The sequence below is a fragment of the Nerophis lumbriciformis genome, linkage group LG29 (genome assembly GCF_033978685.3).
Source record: "Nerophis lumbriciformis linkage group LG29, RoL_Nlum_v2.1, whole genome shotgun sequence".
In the NCBI taxonomy this organism is placed as follows: Eukaryota; Metazoa; Chordata; class Actinopteri; order Syngnathiformes; family Syngnathidae; genus Nerophis; species Nerophis lumbriciformis.
In genome coordinates, this window is record NC_084576.2 from 20,520,001 (window position 1) to 20,537,500 (window position 17,500).

At 40.1% G+C, this 17,500-nt stretch overlaps 1 protein-coding gene across 9 annotated transcripts in view; it reads left to right on the forward strand.

Moving 5' to 3' along the window:
- The window catches only part of plekha7a (pleckstrin homology domain containing, family A member 7a), a 321,572-nt gene that overhangs the window by 268,387 nt on the left and 35,685 nt on the right, over window positions 1-17,500 (forward strand). For 8 of the 9 annotated variants that reach the window (XM_061924802.1, XM_061924808.1, XM_061924804.1 and 5 more), the window contains 4 exons: window positions 331-500; window positions 6,398-6,907; window positions 9,804-10,326; window positions 16,500-16,583. In XM_061924802.1, the coding sequence (XP_061780786.1) occupies window positions 331-500; window positions 6,398-6,907; window positions 9,804-10,326; window positions 16,500-16,583 (1,287 nt within the window). The remainder of the gene's footprint in view (window positions 1-330; window positions 501-6,397; window positions 6,908-9,803; window positions 10,327-16,499; window positions 16,584-17,500) is intronic. The other variant, XM_061924803.1, reaches the window with a different exon arrangement.

Consider the following 17,500-nt stretch of genomic DNA (forward strand, 5'->3'; position numbering starts at 1 on the left):
GTACAGAACTGTAGCGTACTAATATTGTAATTGCCAAGTTTTTTTGCACTGAACATGTGGTGTACCCTCTGTACTGTCGTGTTGCCAAATACTCCTTAGCAGTGTTTGTTGTTTATGATGCTGCTCTACTTCCCTCTCATTGGTCCAAAGTTGTGGCTTTGTTGGTCATAATTGGCTGCCTATGATGTCTTTAATGTCTTTATTTCTCCTCTTTTGGTGTGCCCGACTGACCCGTTCTGTCCAAGTCTTCGCCGCCTCTGTGGTCATTGTGGGCTACCCCCTGCTCGGGACGCTTTGTTTGACGCCAACTCTGTTCTCGCCCTTCCACAGGCCAACCCCACCGGCATGCGCTCGTACATTTACAAGCAGAGCTCTGTGATTGGCTCCCAGGCGGAGCACACGGGGATGCGGACCTACTACTTCAGCGCCGACACCCAGGAGGACATGACCACCTGGCTGAGGGCCATGAACCAGGCGGCGCACATGCAGAACCCCGCCAGGTTGGAAGCACTCGCCTCACGCCTTGTTTCGCTTTACTCCCAAAAGATTTCACACAAAACACAAACCTTTCAAATGACCTACAGAAGGTGCTTATAAGAGTACTCGAGTAAGAATACTTCAGTAAGAATACTTACAATACAATTGATTGAAACTTTTATTAGTAGATTGCACAGTACAGTACATCTACAATTGACCACTAAATGGTAACACCCGAATATGTTTTTCAACGTGTTTAAGTCGGGATCCACGTTGATCAATTCATGGTATGTCACACGTAACACAACCTGCTCACTGAACTTGGTGGATATCACAACAAATGTCCAAGCACGACACATAATTCAAAGTTACACCCGTTTAAATTCACTACGATGCATGTTGGGAAAATGCAAACAATTCTCTCCACCCATAAAAAACTTTAAGAAGGTCGGAGTTTCACTTTCACATACTCATAATATTAAATTATATGAATTATATATACATTATATTAATATAATATGTATAAAGATATAAATATGTACAAATGGATGTGTGTGTGTGTGTGTGTGTATACCATATTTTTCGGAGTATAAGTCGCACCGGCCGAAAATGCACAATAAAGAAGGAAAAAAACATATATAAGTCGCACTGGAGTATAAGTCGCATTTTTGGGGTAAATTTATTTGATAAAAGCCAACACCAAGAATAGATATTTGAAAGACAATTTACAATAAATAAAGAATAGTGAACAACAGGCTGAATAAGTGTACGTTATATGAGGCATAAATAACCAACTGAGAACGTGCCTGGTATGTTAACGTAGCATATTATGGTAAGAGGCATTCAAATAACTATAACCTATAGAATATACGTTTACCAAACAATCTGTCACTCCTAATCGCTAAATCCCATGAAATCTTCTTCCTCGGTGTCGCCTCTGGTATGCGCCGCTAGCGTCCTTTCTTTCTGCTGCTCGGATGCTGTTCTCTACAGCATATTTCACTACGTCCAGCTTGTAATCTGCAGTATATGATTCCCTTTTCAGTGCCAATTTACTTCAGTCCTTCTCAGTTTTTATAAGTTACCGCCAATGTAGATGTGATCCATTTTAATAGCTCCGGCAGTAGCGTATAGCATATAGCAGTTAGCATATCATCACCCCCCGCCGAATTCTTATTGGTTGGCGTGTGAGTGACGATTGCTGACGTGTGTGTGACGATTGCGGACATTTTCTTCGTCGCTTACGCGAATGAGATAAATAATATTATTTGATATTTTACGGTAATGTGTTAATAATTTCACACGTAAGTCGCTCCGGAGTATACGTCGCACCCACGGCCAAACTATGAAAAAAACGTTGACTTAAAGTCAGAAAAATACGGTATATATATATATATATATATATATATATATATATATATATATATATATATATATATATATATAAATAAATATACACACACACATCAATTTGTACATATTTATTTATATATATATATAAAAATATATATATATATATATATGTGTGTGTGGGTGTGTGTATATATATATATATATATATATATATATATATATATATATATATATATATATATATATATATATATATATATATGTGTGTATATATATATATATATGTGTGTATATATATATATATATGTGTGTGTATATATATATATATATGTGTATATATATATATATATATATATATATATATATATATATGTATATATATATATATATATATATATATATATATATATATATATATATATATATATATATATATGTGTATATATGTATATATATATATATATATATATATATATACACGCACGCACGCACGCACATCATTAGGGGCTGTCAAAGTTAACGCGATAATACCGAGTTAACTAGAAGTTCCTTTAACAGCGATCATTTTTTTATCGCGCGATAAATGTTTTTGACCCTCGGCCCGTTCCGTAGCTTGGAGAAATGTGTGATGGCCTTCAGCTACTGTTGAGCCACAGGCTCTTAAGTAGCTCGCAGAACTGCACAAAGAAAGGGGGACCTTGTAGAAATCTCAGATCCAAAGCCATGGCAAGTCGTTCTCCGGACAAGACAAGGCAATTTTACCTTCAATCGCCATGAGACGACATCATTGGAGCGAACGCTGAGCGTGCATTGAAAGTTTGGACACTTCTGGTCTGGATGAAAACAAAGACCAGATGTCGTCAGACCAGGACGATATTCTCTCGCCGATTGACCTTCATTTGACCCTCAAACATCCCCTCCAAACAGAACCACTGGAGCAAATAAGTGGGTCTCAAGAAGTCAGGACACACAAGAATGGATTTAATTTAAAGGGTTCTTGGCGCAAGACGCAGTACAACACACGAACACGCACACACACACACACACACAAAATGATTTGATTTTACATTACTTTTTTTGTTTGAGATTTTTTATTTATTTTGAGGGTCAAAAACAAAATTATTCAAAAACGTGTTTAAATGTTGGAGCTGAGCTCTATGAACAAAAGTATTGATATGGGTTAAGTGTAAAATAAGCTGCATAAATGACATACAAAATAATGTTCATAGTAGGGATGACTATTGAATACGGTACTTTGTTGGCACGGACCAAATGCCAAATTCAACAGTGCCATGTTTGTGCCTGACATCACGTCCGGTTGCCCTTCGGCACTTGGCGATCACTCCAGCAGCACTGAGAGCGGACTCAGCCAAACTACCTCTAGGTCAGGTGTGTCAAACTCGTTTTCATTGAGGGCCACATTGCATTGCAAATTATGCATGCAGGTACCTGTGATTGATCCTGATTAATCGAAATTCAAGTGTGATGCATCTGATTTAAGAAATATATAATTTGTATACTGATGATATTATTACACAATTAATAACTGATAACTTGCTTTGAAATCGTTGAAGAAAAGAAAAGATGACAAGCAGATATAGAACTATCCATTTTTATCTTTATGAAAATATTTTTGTAGTACAGTATATTATACAATATTTGGCATGATCAGATAATATTAAAGTTTAAAAGATGCGTATTTTTTAAAATGTATTTAAAGAACCAATGCATTTAGTTTAAAAAAATATATATTTCCAGGCCCCAAATCTGGCACCCGGGCCCTGAGTTTGACACCTGTGCTCGGGGTAATGGGGCAATTTTGAATGCCAACAAAGAAATCGACTCAAAAAACGCTCCACTTTTCCAAAACATGCGCTAGCTTGATGATAATACACATTAGCTTTGCTATTGAGATGCTACTAATGATCATTAGCTATTTTACATGGCGATTTCAACACCTCCAAATCAGTTAATGAAAACTACAACTACAAACAAACAGCTGGTGCGTAATAAGTACAATACTTACAGTATTAACACTTTTTAGGGCGCAACAAAAGACTAGGTATCAAATATTGAACTGAATAGCCAACAAGACTATAAACTACACTACTGACGTATTGGACTTGCAACCTCAATCAACTGAGACTCAGAAATGTGAAAATAAAACAAGATATAACAACTGAACAGCAGTTGTCATAATCGGCTCATTTTTAAATGTTGCAATAAAAAATGAGATTTTATCATCAAAAACAATTGATTTTTATTAGACACACACATAAAAATACCGAAAATTGGTACCGTTGGGTACCAATATCGAATCCCAGGTACAGTACAGGGTCAGCAACCCAAAATGTTGAAAGAGCCATATTGGACCAAAATACAAAAAAAAAGTCTGTCTGGAGCCGCAAATAATTAAGAGCCTTATATAAGTGTTATAATGAAGGCAAAACATAATGTAAGTGTCTATATTAGTTATATTAGCCTACTATCAAAATGACTGTGTTTCGCAGGCTGACGCAAATCTTCGTTGACAGAAATGTTGAAATGTAATATTTATTCTACACATTTTTACAACATTAGTAAAACGGAGGCTTCTCAGAGGGTGAGATAACTCCTGGAAATGACTGGCTCAGATGGCCAAAAGGTAAAGATGTGTGTGTCCAAGTTAAAGGAAACGACAGATCTTCTAATGGAATTATTACAATCTTTGCAAGCTGTGTAACGTTTGCTGTGGTCTGGAACAACATAGCACACAAACAGAAATGCAGTCAATATTATTAATAATAATAGATTTTATTTGTCAAAAGCACTTTGTATTGAGTAAACAATCTCAAAGTGCTACAGTGTATTAAAAAAATAAATAAAAAAGATAATAAAGAAATGAATACAAATAAAAACTTGAACAGCCAAATAGCTACAGCTAGTATGCACATCTAAAAAAAGGCTTTTTTAAAAAGAAGGACTTTTATGCCTTTTTTAAAAGCATCCACAGTCTGTGGTGCCCTCAGGTGGTCAGGGAGAGCGTTCCACAGACTGGGAGCGGCGGAGCAGAAAGCCCGGTCTCCCATTGTTCGTAGCTTTGTCCTCGGAGGTTGGAGGAGGTTAGCCTGTCTGTAGCGGAGGTGTCGTGTGGAGGATTTGGGGGTGAGTAGTTCTTTGAGGTAGAGGGGGGCATTTCCATGGAGGCACTGGTGGGTTAGCAGGGAGACCTTGAATTCAATCCTGAGTGGAACAGGAAGCCAGTGAAGGGATTTGATATTACATACAGATAATGTGTCAAGAGACATGCAAATATAGTTTAAATACACAGAGGACATAAGTAAAGGAAATTAAATGAGCTTAAATATACCTACACACGAGGCATAATGATGCAATATGTACATACAGCTAGCCTAAATAGCATGTTAGCATCGATTAGCCTGCAGTGATTAGCACTCCACACAAGTCAATAACATCAACAAAGCTCACCTTTGTGCATTCACGCACAGCATAAAACGTTTGGTGGACAAAATGAGACAGGAGTGGCATAAAGCACGTCTTTCTGTGGCAGCGTTGGAGAAAGTCGTACGTGTCAACAAACATGTGTCGACAAAACGGCACTCGCCAAATACTCTCAGCACAAACATATTAAACAGTGGCATTTCTAACAATTAGGAAGGTTTGTGTCATGTTTGTCCTCCTACAGAAACCATATTAAAACAAAAAATACATTTTTCCCCCCATGATTTTCCATTTTCATACATTTTTTACCTCTGTCCTAACTAGGGATAATGGCTTTTTGCCGATATCCAATATTCCGATATTGTCCAACTCTTTAATTACCGATATCAACCGATTTATGCAGTCGTGGAATTAACCCATTATTATGCCTAATTTGGACAACCGGGTATGATGAAGATAAGGTCCTTTTTAAAAAGAATTATAAAATAAGATAAATAAATTAAAAACATTTTCTTGAATAAAAAATAAAGTAAAACAATATAAAAACAGTTACATATAAACTAATAATTAATGAAAATGAGTAAGATTAACTGTTAAAGGTTAGTACTATTAGTGGACCAGCAGCACGCACAATCATGTGTGCTTACGGACTGTATCCCTTGCAGACTGTATTGATATATATTGATATATAATGTAGGAACCACAATATTAATAACAGAAAGAAACAACCCTTTTGTGTGAATGAGTGTGAATGAGGGAGGGAGGTTTTTTGGGTTGGTGCACTAATTGTGAGTGTATCTTATGTTTTTTATGTTGATTTAATAAAAAAACAACAACAAAAAAATAAAAAAACGATACCGATAATAAAAAAAAAACATACCGATAATTTCCGATATTACATTTTAACGCATTTATCGGCTGATAATATCAGCAGGCCGATATTATCGGCCGATAAATGGGTTAAAACATCCCTAGTCCTAACCTTTCCCTAGCTTTTTGTGTTTTTAATGTACGAAATGTATCAAAGTGACACCCAGTTAGAACACCTGTAAACTATTAAGTGACAATTCAGGCCTCCAGTGGCATCATAAGCCTGAAACGATCCTCCTGAATGTGTTCCACGCAGGCCGTCTGACACGCTGGAGCATTTCAACGTGACGCAGCAGCAGATGGTGTCACAGACCAACCACGTCAACCACCACAGAGCTCCAGAGGGTCCGAGACCCGTGGTCCACGAGGTCCTCCTGGAGCCCATACACCACGAGGCGGACTACAGCTTCCAACGAGACTCTCCGGCCGCCGCCGCCGCGGAGATGGACACCCACGCTTCCCTCCCCTCCCACCCCGCGGCCTCCGTCTTCTCGCAGCCCGACCAGTCCTCTTCGTCTGCGCCCGTGTCCCGGGTGTCCTCGCGAGCGCCGTCGCGGGCCGCCTCCACGCTACCCCCCGGCGTCTGCACCAGGAATGGCCTGGTGGAGACTCCCAGCCCCATCTTGGAGCCTAACGGGATCGCCGCAGGGACGTACCAGAGGGCGGCGGCCGACCCCGAGGGCAACGGGCACAAAGAAGTGCGGAGGAGAAGTACTCTGGAGCAGGTGGAGCACTGGGTGCAGGTGCAGAAGGCGGAACTCAAAGGGTAGGTGGCCGAGTTACAAAGTGCATCTTTGCTTACTTGAAGGATAGCGAGCGTCTGTCAGTCCCCATTTGGAGTAAAAGCAGGACTTTCTTGACAGCAAACAAGCTAATCTGTCACAATAAGGAGTTTGAATATACTGAAAATTTTAGAGATGTCCGATAAATGCTTTAAAATGTGATATCGGAAATTATCGATATCGATTTTTTATTATCGGTATCGTTTTTTTTGTTAGTTTTTTTTAGAATTTTTTTTATTTATTAAATCAACATAAAAAACACAAGATACACTTACAATTAGTGCACCAACCCAAAAATCCACACTCCCCCATTTAAACTCATTCACACAAAAGGGTTGTTTCTTTCTGTTATTAATATTCTGCGTCCTACATTATAGATCAATATATATCAATACAGTCTGCAAGGGATACAGTCCGTAAGCACACATGATTGTCCGTGCTGCTGGTCCACTAATAGTACTAACCTTTAACAGTTCATTTTACTCATTTTCATTAATTACTAGTTTCTATGTAACTGTTTTTATATTGTTTTACTTCCTTTTTTATTCAAGAAAATGTTTTTAATTTATTTACCGTATCTTATTTTATTTTATAATTTTTTTTTAAAAAGGACCTTATCTTCACCATACCTGGTTGTCCAAATTATAAGTGGGTCATATTGGATCCCTGAGAATTTTAGGTTTTTTTAAACTGTTATTGCTGCAAACATAATAATGAATCAAAACCAATGTTTTTATGAATTATTGACCTATTTAAGGCTCCAATTACATCACATCACATTAAGTTAAAAAAGTTAAAAGTGCCAATGATTGTCACACACACACCAGGTGTGGCGAAATTATTCTCTGCATTTGACCCATCACCCTTGATCACACCCTGGGAGGTGAGGGGAGCAGTGGGCAGCAGCGGTGGCCGCGCCCGGTAATCATTTTGGTGATTTAACCCCCAATTCCAACCCTTGATGCTGAGTGCTAAGCAGGGAGGTAAAGTGTCCCATTTTTATAGTCTTTGGTATGACTCGGCCGGGGTTTGAACTCACAACCTACCGTTCTTATTCCACTTTGATAATTTCTTGGGGAAAATATTGCATATTTTGTGCTTTTGCCATAAAAAACAACAACTTAATATCGTTTAATAGACCTGAAGTTGATCTAGAAATTTAAACATTGAAAGTAAAAAAACCAAACATTAATATAACGTATTTTTAACACTTTTTTGAGTGAGGTCCTTTTGGATCCCTGAGAATTTTTGTGGTATTTTCTGTCATTTCTGCAAAAATAATAATGAATCAAAATCAATGTTTTTATGAATTATTGACCAATATAAGGCTCCAATTACTTCACATCAAATATTCCACTTTGAACATCCATCCATTTTCTACCGCTTGTCCCTCTCTAACATTTCTTGGGAGAAATATTGCATATTTTATGTTTTTGCCATTAAAAAACAAACAAACAAACAAAAAAAAGATATCGACGAGTAGATCTGAAGTTGATCTACAAATTTAAGCGTTAAAAGTAAAAAAAAAAACATGAATATGACAAAGGCACTTTTATGAGTGAGGTCCTTTTGGATCGCCAGTAATTTTTTTCCCTTAAAACTGTCATTGCTGCAAAAATAATACTGAATCAAAATCAATGTTTTTATGAATTATTGACCTATTTAAGGCTCCAATTACTTCACATCAAATATCCCAATTTTAACATTTATTGGGGAAAATATTGCATATGTTGTGTTTTTGCCATTAAAAAAATGTCATATCGACTAATAGATCTAAAGTTGATCTAGAAATTTAAGCGCTGACATTCTCAGGTTATTGAATCAATCACAACTGGACTTTTTGTTTTGTCTTAGCCTCTCATCCAAGTAGGCTTTATCAGTTCATGCTTTAGACTTAGCTGGGTCAGATCTGGTCTGGTCTACAGCTGGAAAAAAAAAAAAAAATAGGGCTTATTTTTTTTAAAATCATCTGACTCAGATTTCGGGTCCAAACTTGAGGGGAGCCCTAAAAAAAACTAAAAAAAAAAAAACTAAAAAAAAAAAAAAAAAAAAGAAAAAAAAAGAAATTGTATATATATATATAAATATCTACAATGGTTTTGAAAATAAAAATACTAAATTGGCCGCCGCAGGCTTTTATTTTTTTTTACTATGCGGCCCTTAGGGGAAAAAGTTTGGACACCCCTGGTATGTATCATGACAATTAAGCTTTCTAATGACGTAAAAGATGCCAGCTGTGTCAAACTGATTTCAGATGTGAGGCCACATGGAGAAAAATCTACTCCCAAGTGGTCCGGACTGGTAAAATGATGGCACGATAACTTAAAAATAAAGACAACTTCAGATTATTTTCTTTATTTAAAAATAGAACAAGCACATTCTGAACTTGTACAAATCATAATGTCTGTTTTTTTAACACTTACCTATTTCGGTTAATAGTATTCTATCTTTATTTGTCGTTACTTATATTTTCTGAATAAATTATGTAATTATGTTCATCAGTCAACTCATTGGTGTTCATTTTCAATCTATCAAGATAAAAAAAATTATATCAACATCAAATTACAGTATGTTATTTATGTAGTTTGCTCATTTTCCTCGACTGATTGTCATACTAACATCATGTGGTTTATTTTGTACATATGTAGCATCATCTACAAAGATACAAATAATTGCTATTGTGACATCCAGTGGACACATTTAGAACAGCAGTTACTTTCATTCAAAAATTTCAGGTTAATTTTTATACTTAGCAAACTCATCCCGCGGACCGGATAAAACCTGTTTGCGGGCCCTCGGACCGTACGTTTGACACCCCTGCCTTAGACTAACCAAGAGTTGTGCTCTGACACTGGACCGTGTGTTCTTGTGTCGTGACAGTCCTCCATCCAGGGACAACACTCTCCCGCGCCGCACGCCGCCCTCCCAGCCCAAGTTCAGCACCCTGGACGCATACCAGACCTTGCCAAAGACCCCTCGTCCCAGTCCCCCGCTGGCGCGACTGGGCGAGTACAAGTACGCCCAGGACCGCCTGAGCCACTTCCGTCTCACGCCGGAGCTGAGCGGCCCGGGATCGAACACGACCCTGCAGCTGTACGAGTGGCAGCAGCGCCAGCAGTACCGCCACGGCAGCCCCACCGCGCCTCTCTACACGCCGGCTCCGGACTACCCGTACGGCGCACGGCCCCCCTCGGCCGCCAAGCACAACGGATCGCCCCGCTGCGTGTCCGTACCGCCGTCGCCCGCCGATATGCAGCCGCCGGGCACCAGCAGGACCTTGTCGCCCGCTCGCCGCCCGCACACACCGGCTGACCGGGTGACAGTAAGACCCCTGGGGGACGCCTCAATGGTGGACACGCCCTTCACTGTTTCCCCCCGCAGGACCAAATCTCAGCTCTTCAAGGTAAAAAAATAAATACATTCTCAATTCTTGTTTTGTTTTGAGGAAGGCCAGCTTTTTCTTGTAATGAGACATAATTGCATACTTGCCAACCCTGAGACCTCCGATTTCGGGGGGTGGGGGGTGGGGGGTGGGGGCGTGGCTAAGAGGGGAGGAGTATATTTACAGCTAGAATTCACCAAGTCAAGTATTTCATATATATATATACAGTATATATATATATATATACATATACACATATATATATACTGTGTATATATATATATATATATATATATATATATATATATATATATATATATATGATAAAATAAATATATATATATATATATGGGTTGGGGAGGAGATCTTGCCCCAAGTGGAGGAGTTCAAGTACCTCGGAGTCTTGTTCACGAGTGGGGGAAGAGTGGATCGCGAGATCGACAGGCGGATCGGTGCGGCGTCTTCAGTAATGCGGACGCTGTATCGATCCGTTGTGGTGAAGAAGGAGCTGAGCCGGAAGGCAAAGCTCTCAATTTACCGGTCGATCTACGTTCCCATCCTCACCTATGGTCATGAGCTTTGGGTTATGACCGAAAGGACAAGATCACGGGTACAAGCGGCCGAAATGAGTTTCCTCCGCCGGGTGGCGGGGCTCTCTCCCTTAGAGATAGGGTGAGAAGCTCTGCCATCCGGGGGGAGCTCAAAGTAAAGCCGCTGCTCCTCCACATCGAGAGGAGCCAGATGAGGTGGTTCGGGCATCTGGTCAGGATGCCACCCGAACGCCTCCCTAGGGAGGTGTTTAGGGCACGTCCGACCGGTAGGAGGCCGCGGGGAAGACCCAGGACACGTTGGGAAGACTATGTCTCCCGGCTGGCCTGGGAACGCCTCGGGGCAGAGTGGCTGGGGAGAGGGAAGTCTGGGCTTCCCTGCTTAGGCTGCTGCCCCCGCGACCCGACCTCGGATAAGCGGAAGAAGATGGATGGATGGATGGATGGATGGATATATATAGCTAGAATTCACTGAAAGTGAAGTATTTTCTTATATATATATATATATATATATATATATATATATATATATATATATATATATATATATATATATATATGGCTACAATTCACTGAAAGTGAAGTATTTTCTTATATATATATATGTATATATATATATATATATATATATATATATATATATATATATATATATATATATATAATCAAGAGGGACAGAGACAGCGCACAGTGCATGTGGATCACATGTTACCATGGCGAGAAAACATGGAGAGACTGGAATGTAATAGAGTGATCTATGTTTGTCTGTTGCCATCTCCTGGTGAATGTTGGCTATAGCGTACTGGGGTTACTTTTTGGTTGGCCAACGATTTACGTGGTGTTGTGCACCTGACGTCAAGTGTGTGAGTCTGTTCTGAAGTCTACAGTAAAGAGACGTACTTCATCCCCTCGCCTGTTTATTGCCTCCAACTCAATATATTACAACAACATTGCTCCATGCAGACCCTCCAGGTCCGCATGGAGCTGGAGGGGGCGTGGCCTCCAGGTCCGCCTGAATTTCGGGAGATTTTCGGGAGAGGCGCTGAATTTCGGGAGGGTTGGCAAGTATGTAATTGTCGAAACAAGACGAGAGTATATGTCAGGAAAACATGAACAGGAGTAAAGTCATTAGTCGTTTATTTATTTTGGTCCTTTCCGACCGATTAAAAATAAGAAAGCGTCACTCAGTCTGCTCCACTAAGCAGAAGAATTATTAGTCGTAGCTCCTCCACTGCAAAATGTGACGGCAGACGTTCGCTTAAATGACCACAGCTGTCAACAAGGTGTGAATACTGTCTTTAGTGGCGTGATCGACGCACACACAAGCATAGGCGCCAATCTCCATGTCTGCCAGTGGGTGCTCGGTGTGTGTGTATTAGTGTTGTCCCGATACCAACATTTTGGTACCGATACCAAAAGTATTTCGGTACTTTTCTAAATAAAGTGGACCACAAAAAATGTCATTATTGGCTTTATGTTAACAAAAAAATTAAACATGTTTCTTATTGCAATTTTGTCCTTAAAGGGGAACATTATCACAATTTCAGAATGGTTAAAACCATTAAAAATCAGTTCCCAGTGGCTTATTTTATTTTTCTAAGTTTTTTTCAAAATTTTACCCATCACGCAATATCCCTAAAAAAAGCTTCAAAGTGCTAACCATCGTTATATACACCCGTCCATTGACGTCACACAGTGATGCCAACACAAACAAACATAGCGGAAAGAACAGCAAGGTATAGCGACATTAGCTCAGATTCAAACTCGGATTTCAGCGGCTTAAGCGATTCAACAGATTACGAATGTATTGAAACGGATGGTTGTAGTGTGGAGGCAGGTAGCGAAAATGAAATTGAAGAAGAAACTGAAGCTATTGAGCCATATCGGTTTGAACCGTATGCAAGCGAAACCGACGAAAATGACACGACAGCCAGCGACACGGGAGAAAGCGAGGACGAATTCGGCGATCGCCTTCTAACCAACAATTGGTATGTGTTTGTTTGGCATTAAAGGAAACTAACAACTATGAACTAGGTTTACAGCATATGAAATACATTTGGCAACAACATGCACTTTGAGAGTGCAGACAGCCCAGTTTTCATCAATTAATATATTCTGTAGACATACCCTCATCCGCTCTCTCATCGTTGGAAATGCATCTGCTTTGAGTGTCGCAGGATATCCACACATTCTTGCCATCTCTGTCGTAGCATAGCTTTTGTCGGTAAAGTGTGCGGAACAAACGTCCAATTTCTTGCCACTTTCGCATCTTTGGGCCACTGGTGCAACTTGAATCCGTCCCTGTTCGTGTTGTTACACCCTTCGACAACACACCGACGAGGCATGATGTCTCCAAGGTACGGAAAACAGTCGAAAAAACGGAAAATAACAGAGCTGATTTGACTCGGTGTTTGTAATGTGTTTGAGAAAATGGCGGATTGCTTCCCGATGTGACGTCACAACGTGATGTCATCGCTCCGAGAGCGAATAATAGAAAGGCGTTTAATTCGCCAAAATTCACCCATTTAGAGTTCGGAAATCGGTTAAAAAATATATGGTCTTTTTTCTGCAACATCAAGGTATATATTGACGCTTACATAGGTCTGGTGATAATGTTCCCCTTTAAATAAAATAGTGAACATACAAGACAACTTGTCTTTTAGTAGTAAGTAAGCAAACAAAGGCTTCTAATTTAGCTGCTGACATATGCAGTAACATATTGTGTCATTTATCTACCTATTATTTTGTCAAAATGATTAAGGACAAGTGGTAGAAAATTCATTATTAATCTACTTGTTCATTTACTGTTAATATCTGCTTACTTTCTGTTTCAACATGTTCTATCTACACTCCTGTTAAAATGTAATCATCACTTCTGATGTTTGATACTTTACATTAGTTTTGGATGATACCACACATTTGGGTATCAATCCGATACCAAGTACCGAATTTTTCGGAGTATAAGTCGCACCGGAGTATAAGTCGCACCTGCCGAAAATGCATAATAAAGAAGGAAAAAAACATATATAAGTCGCACTGGAGCCCGGCCAAACTATGAAAAAAACTGCGCCTTATAGTCCGAAAAATACGGTAGTTACAGAATCTACATATTTCCTGAGTTTATAATATACATTTTAAAAGAACGAAAGAAGATTTTGTGATGTTAAAAAAATATCAATGTAATCATAGTAGTATCGACCAGATACGCTATTGTACGTGGTATCATTACAGTGGATGTTAGGTGTAGATCCACCAATGGCGTTTGTTTATATTGTAGCGTCCCGGAACAGTTGGTGCTGCAGGGAATTCTGGGAATTTGTTCTGTCGTGTTTATGTTGTGTTGCAGTGCAAATATTCTTCGAAAATGTGTTTGTCGTTGTTGTTTAGTGTGGTTTCACTATATGGCACATGTTTGACAGTGTTGGCGTTGTTCATACAGCCACCCTTAGAGGCCTACTGAAATGCGATTTTCTTATTTAAACGGGGATAGCAGGTCCATTCTATGTGTCATACTTGATCATTTCGCGATATTACCATATTTTTGCTGAAAGGATTTAGTAGAGAACATCGACGATAAAGTTCGCAACTTTTGGTCGCTTATAAAAAAGCCTTGCCTGTACCGGAAGTAGCAGACGATATGCGCGTGACGTCACAGGTTGTGGAGCTCCTCACATCTGCACATTGTTTACAATCATGGCCACCAGCAGCGAGAGCGATTCGGACCGAGAAAACGACGATTTCCCCATTAGTTTGAGCGAGGATGAAAGATTCGTGGATGAGGAAAGTGAGAGTGAAGGACTAGAGGGCAGTGGGAGCGATTCAGATAGGGAAGATGTTGTGAGAGGCGGGTGGGACCTGATATTCGGCTGGGAATGACTAAAACAGTAAATAAACACAAGACATATATATACTCTATTAGCCACAACACAACCAGGCTTATATTTAATATGCCACAAATTAATCCCGCATAACAAACACGTCCATATAACCCGCCAATACAACTCAAACCCCTGCACAACACACTCAATCCCACAGCCCAAAGTACCGTTCACCTCCCCAAAGTTCATACAGCACATATATTTCCCCAAAGTTACGTACGTGACATGCACATAGCGGCACGCACGTACGGGCAAGCGATCAAATGTTTGGAAGCCACAGCTACATGCGTACTCACGGTACCGCGTCTGCGTATCCAACTCAAAGTCCTCCTGGTAAGAGTCTCTGTTGTCCCAGTTCTCCATAGGCCAATGGTAAAGCTTGACTGTCATCTTTCGGGAATGTAAACAATGAAACACCGGCTGTGTTATCCGGCACAACAGTCAGGGGGTGCATTCTACGGCGGGGGTGCGTTATCCGGCACAACACCTGCCGCAATACACCGCTTCCCACCTACAGCTTTCTTCTTTGCTGTCTCCATTGTTCATTGAACAAATTGCAAAAGATTCACCAACACAGATGTCCAGAATACTGTGGAATTTTGCGATGAAAACAAGACGACTTAATAGCTGGCCACCATGCTGTCCCAAAATGTCCTCTACAATCCGTGACGTCACGCGCTGACGTCATCATACCGAGACGTTTTCAGCAGGATATTTCGCGCAAAATTTAAAATTGCACTTTAGTAAGCTAACCCGGCCGTATTGGCATGTGTTGCAATGTTAAGATTTCATCATTGATATATAAACTATCAGACTGCGTGGTCGGTAGTAGTGGGTTTCAGTAGGCCTTTAGTGTGACATGTATGGCTGTTGACTAAAGTATGCCCCTCTTTCGCTCCTGTGCAATGTGTTCAAAGTTAAGATGATTATGTCATTAGTTCATTATCGGGCACAATGAAATCTTGGTTAGGCTTTGTTAATTATAGACTATATGATTTGCGACTTATTTTTTACGTAAAACGGACCAACCTCGCCACAAAATTAACAAGAAGAAGATTGATTTTTCTAAAATTATTTAAAAGATTGGAAGTTGCCATTAATCCCACGTGGGTGCACGGCATTGTCGTGATCTGCGCCTATGCACACAAGTCTTTTACCACTCACTTTATTTACTGATAATGTGTGTTTGTGTGTGTGTGTATGTGTGTGTGTTCTGGCAATGCTTACTTAATGGGGACATCACTCTGTTTACACAGTCACCTTTAGTGGACCTCTGACGATATGGGGACAAAAAAAAACAGGTCCCCTAAAGGGAAACCTTTTTAAATGATAGTCAGATCCATTCTGAAGATGCCTAAGGGATTATTAAGCTTTGGCCCATAAAACATGTTTACTGGTTAGTTTGAGTGTGAGACATTTGCACAGCAGCCCCCTCATCGGGCTGTAGCTGGTACTGCACTCGCTGCTTTTTTTAAATGTTCCTCAGTAGTCACGTACAAATGTGTGTGAATTATGCAAAATTATTTAAATTTGGTCCCCATGAACCATTTTAAGTCTTTTTCCCCAGTAGGAATGATCAGCACATTACTTCATCAATCCAGAGATTTAAAGACGTGTATGAGCTAACTAGACAGTGGCCATTTTACCTCATTTTTGTTATACCTCCACAACCTGTAGAAAGGGTGGTCCCCACAAGTGATGATCAAAAACTTGGTCCCCATTCCAAATGATAACTAGTATGTGTGTGTGTGTGTGTGTGTGTTGGCAGGCGTCCACCATCGAGAGGCGCTCCCTGCCTCCGTCCAACTACATCACGCACACTGTCAGTGCGCCCAGCCTGCACGGGAAAACGGTAAGTCTGACTTCCGTTACTCAATAGGAAGTCTCAACACGACTAACATGACCAGGAAAACATTCAGGGGCGTCCAAGCTACGCGTTTGGCCCGCGGGACGTCATGAGTTTAAGAAGGAATCTAGCCTGCGGGGGGTGCCTCCGACCTAATTTCAAATATCTGACAGTAATAATAACCATGAATTGCACTTTGAAGTGTACACAGCACAGCATGTTTATGTACGACCCAATGCCAAACAACCTTTCCCACTTGCGGGGCACATGAAATGACACAAAAAGTCAACACACAACCTGCTCGCTGAACTTTGTGGGTGTTATAAAGCGTGTCCATGCACATCATTCAAAATTACACCCATTCCAATTCCACGAGGTACAGCTGTATTCCGCCAGGCCACAACATTAGGTACAGCTGTATTCCGCCAGGCCACAAAATTAGGTACAGCTGTACTCCGCCAGGCCACAACATCAGGTACAGCTGTATTCCGCCAGGCCACAACATTAGGTACAGCTGTTTTCCGCCGCCAGGGCACAACATTATGTACAGTGGGATTCTGCCGGGCCACAACATTAGGTCAAGTGTATTCCGCCAGGCCGCAACATTAGGTACAGCTGTTTTCCGCCAGGCTACAACATAAAAATTACACCCATTCAAATTCCCTGCAATGATGAAAAATGCAAAAGGCTCTCACCGCACTTATCCATGCGTGGCACATTTTAGCTGCTTTGATATTTCTGAGGTCGTCACGGAAGTAAACAAGGTAGGAGTCGAACTTTCACATACTCTTAATATCCAATTATATCAATTATTAACTGTATATTCATTTTTTAACATAATATGCCTGTGTCTGTATACATATTTTGTTCATAGATAACTCAAAATTAATCATGATTAATCATGATTAATTGCAGAACGATAT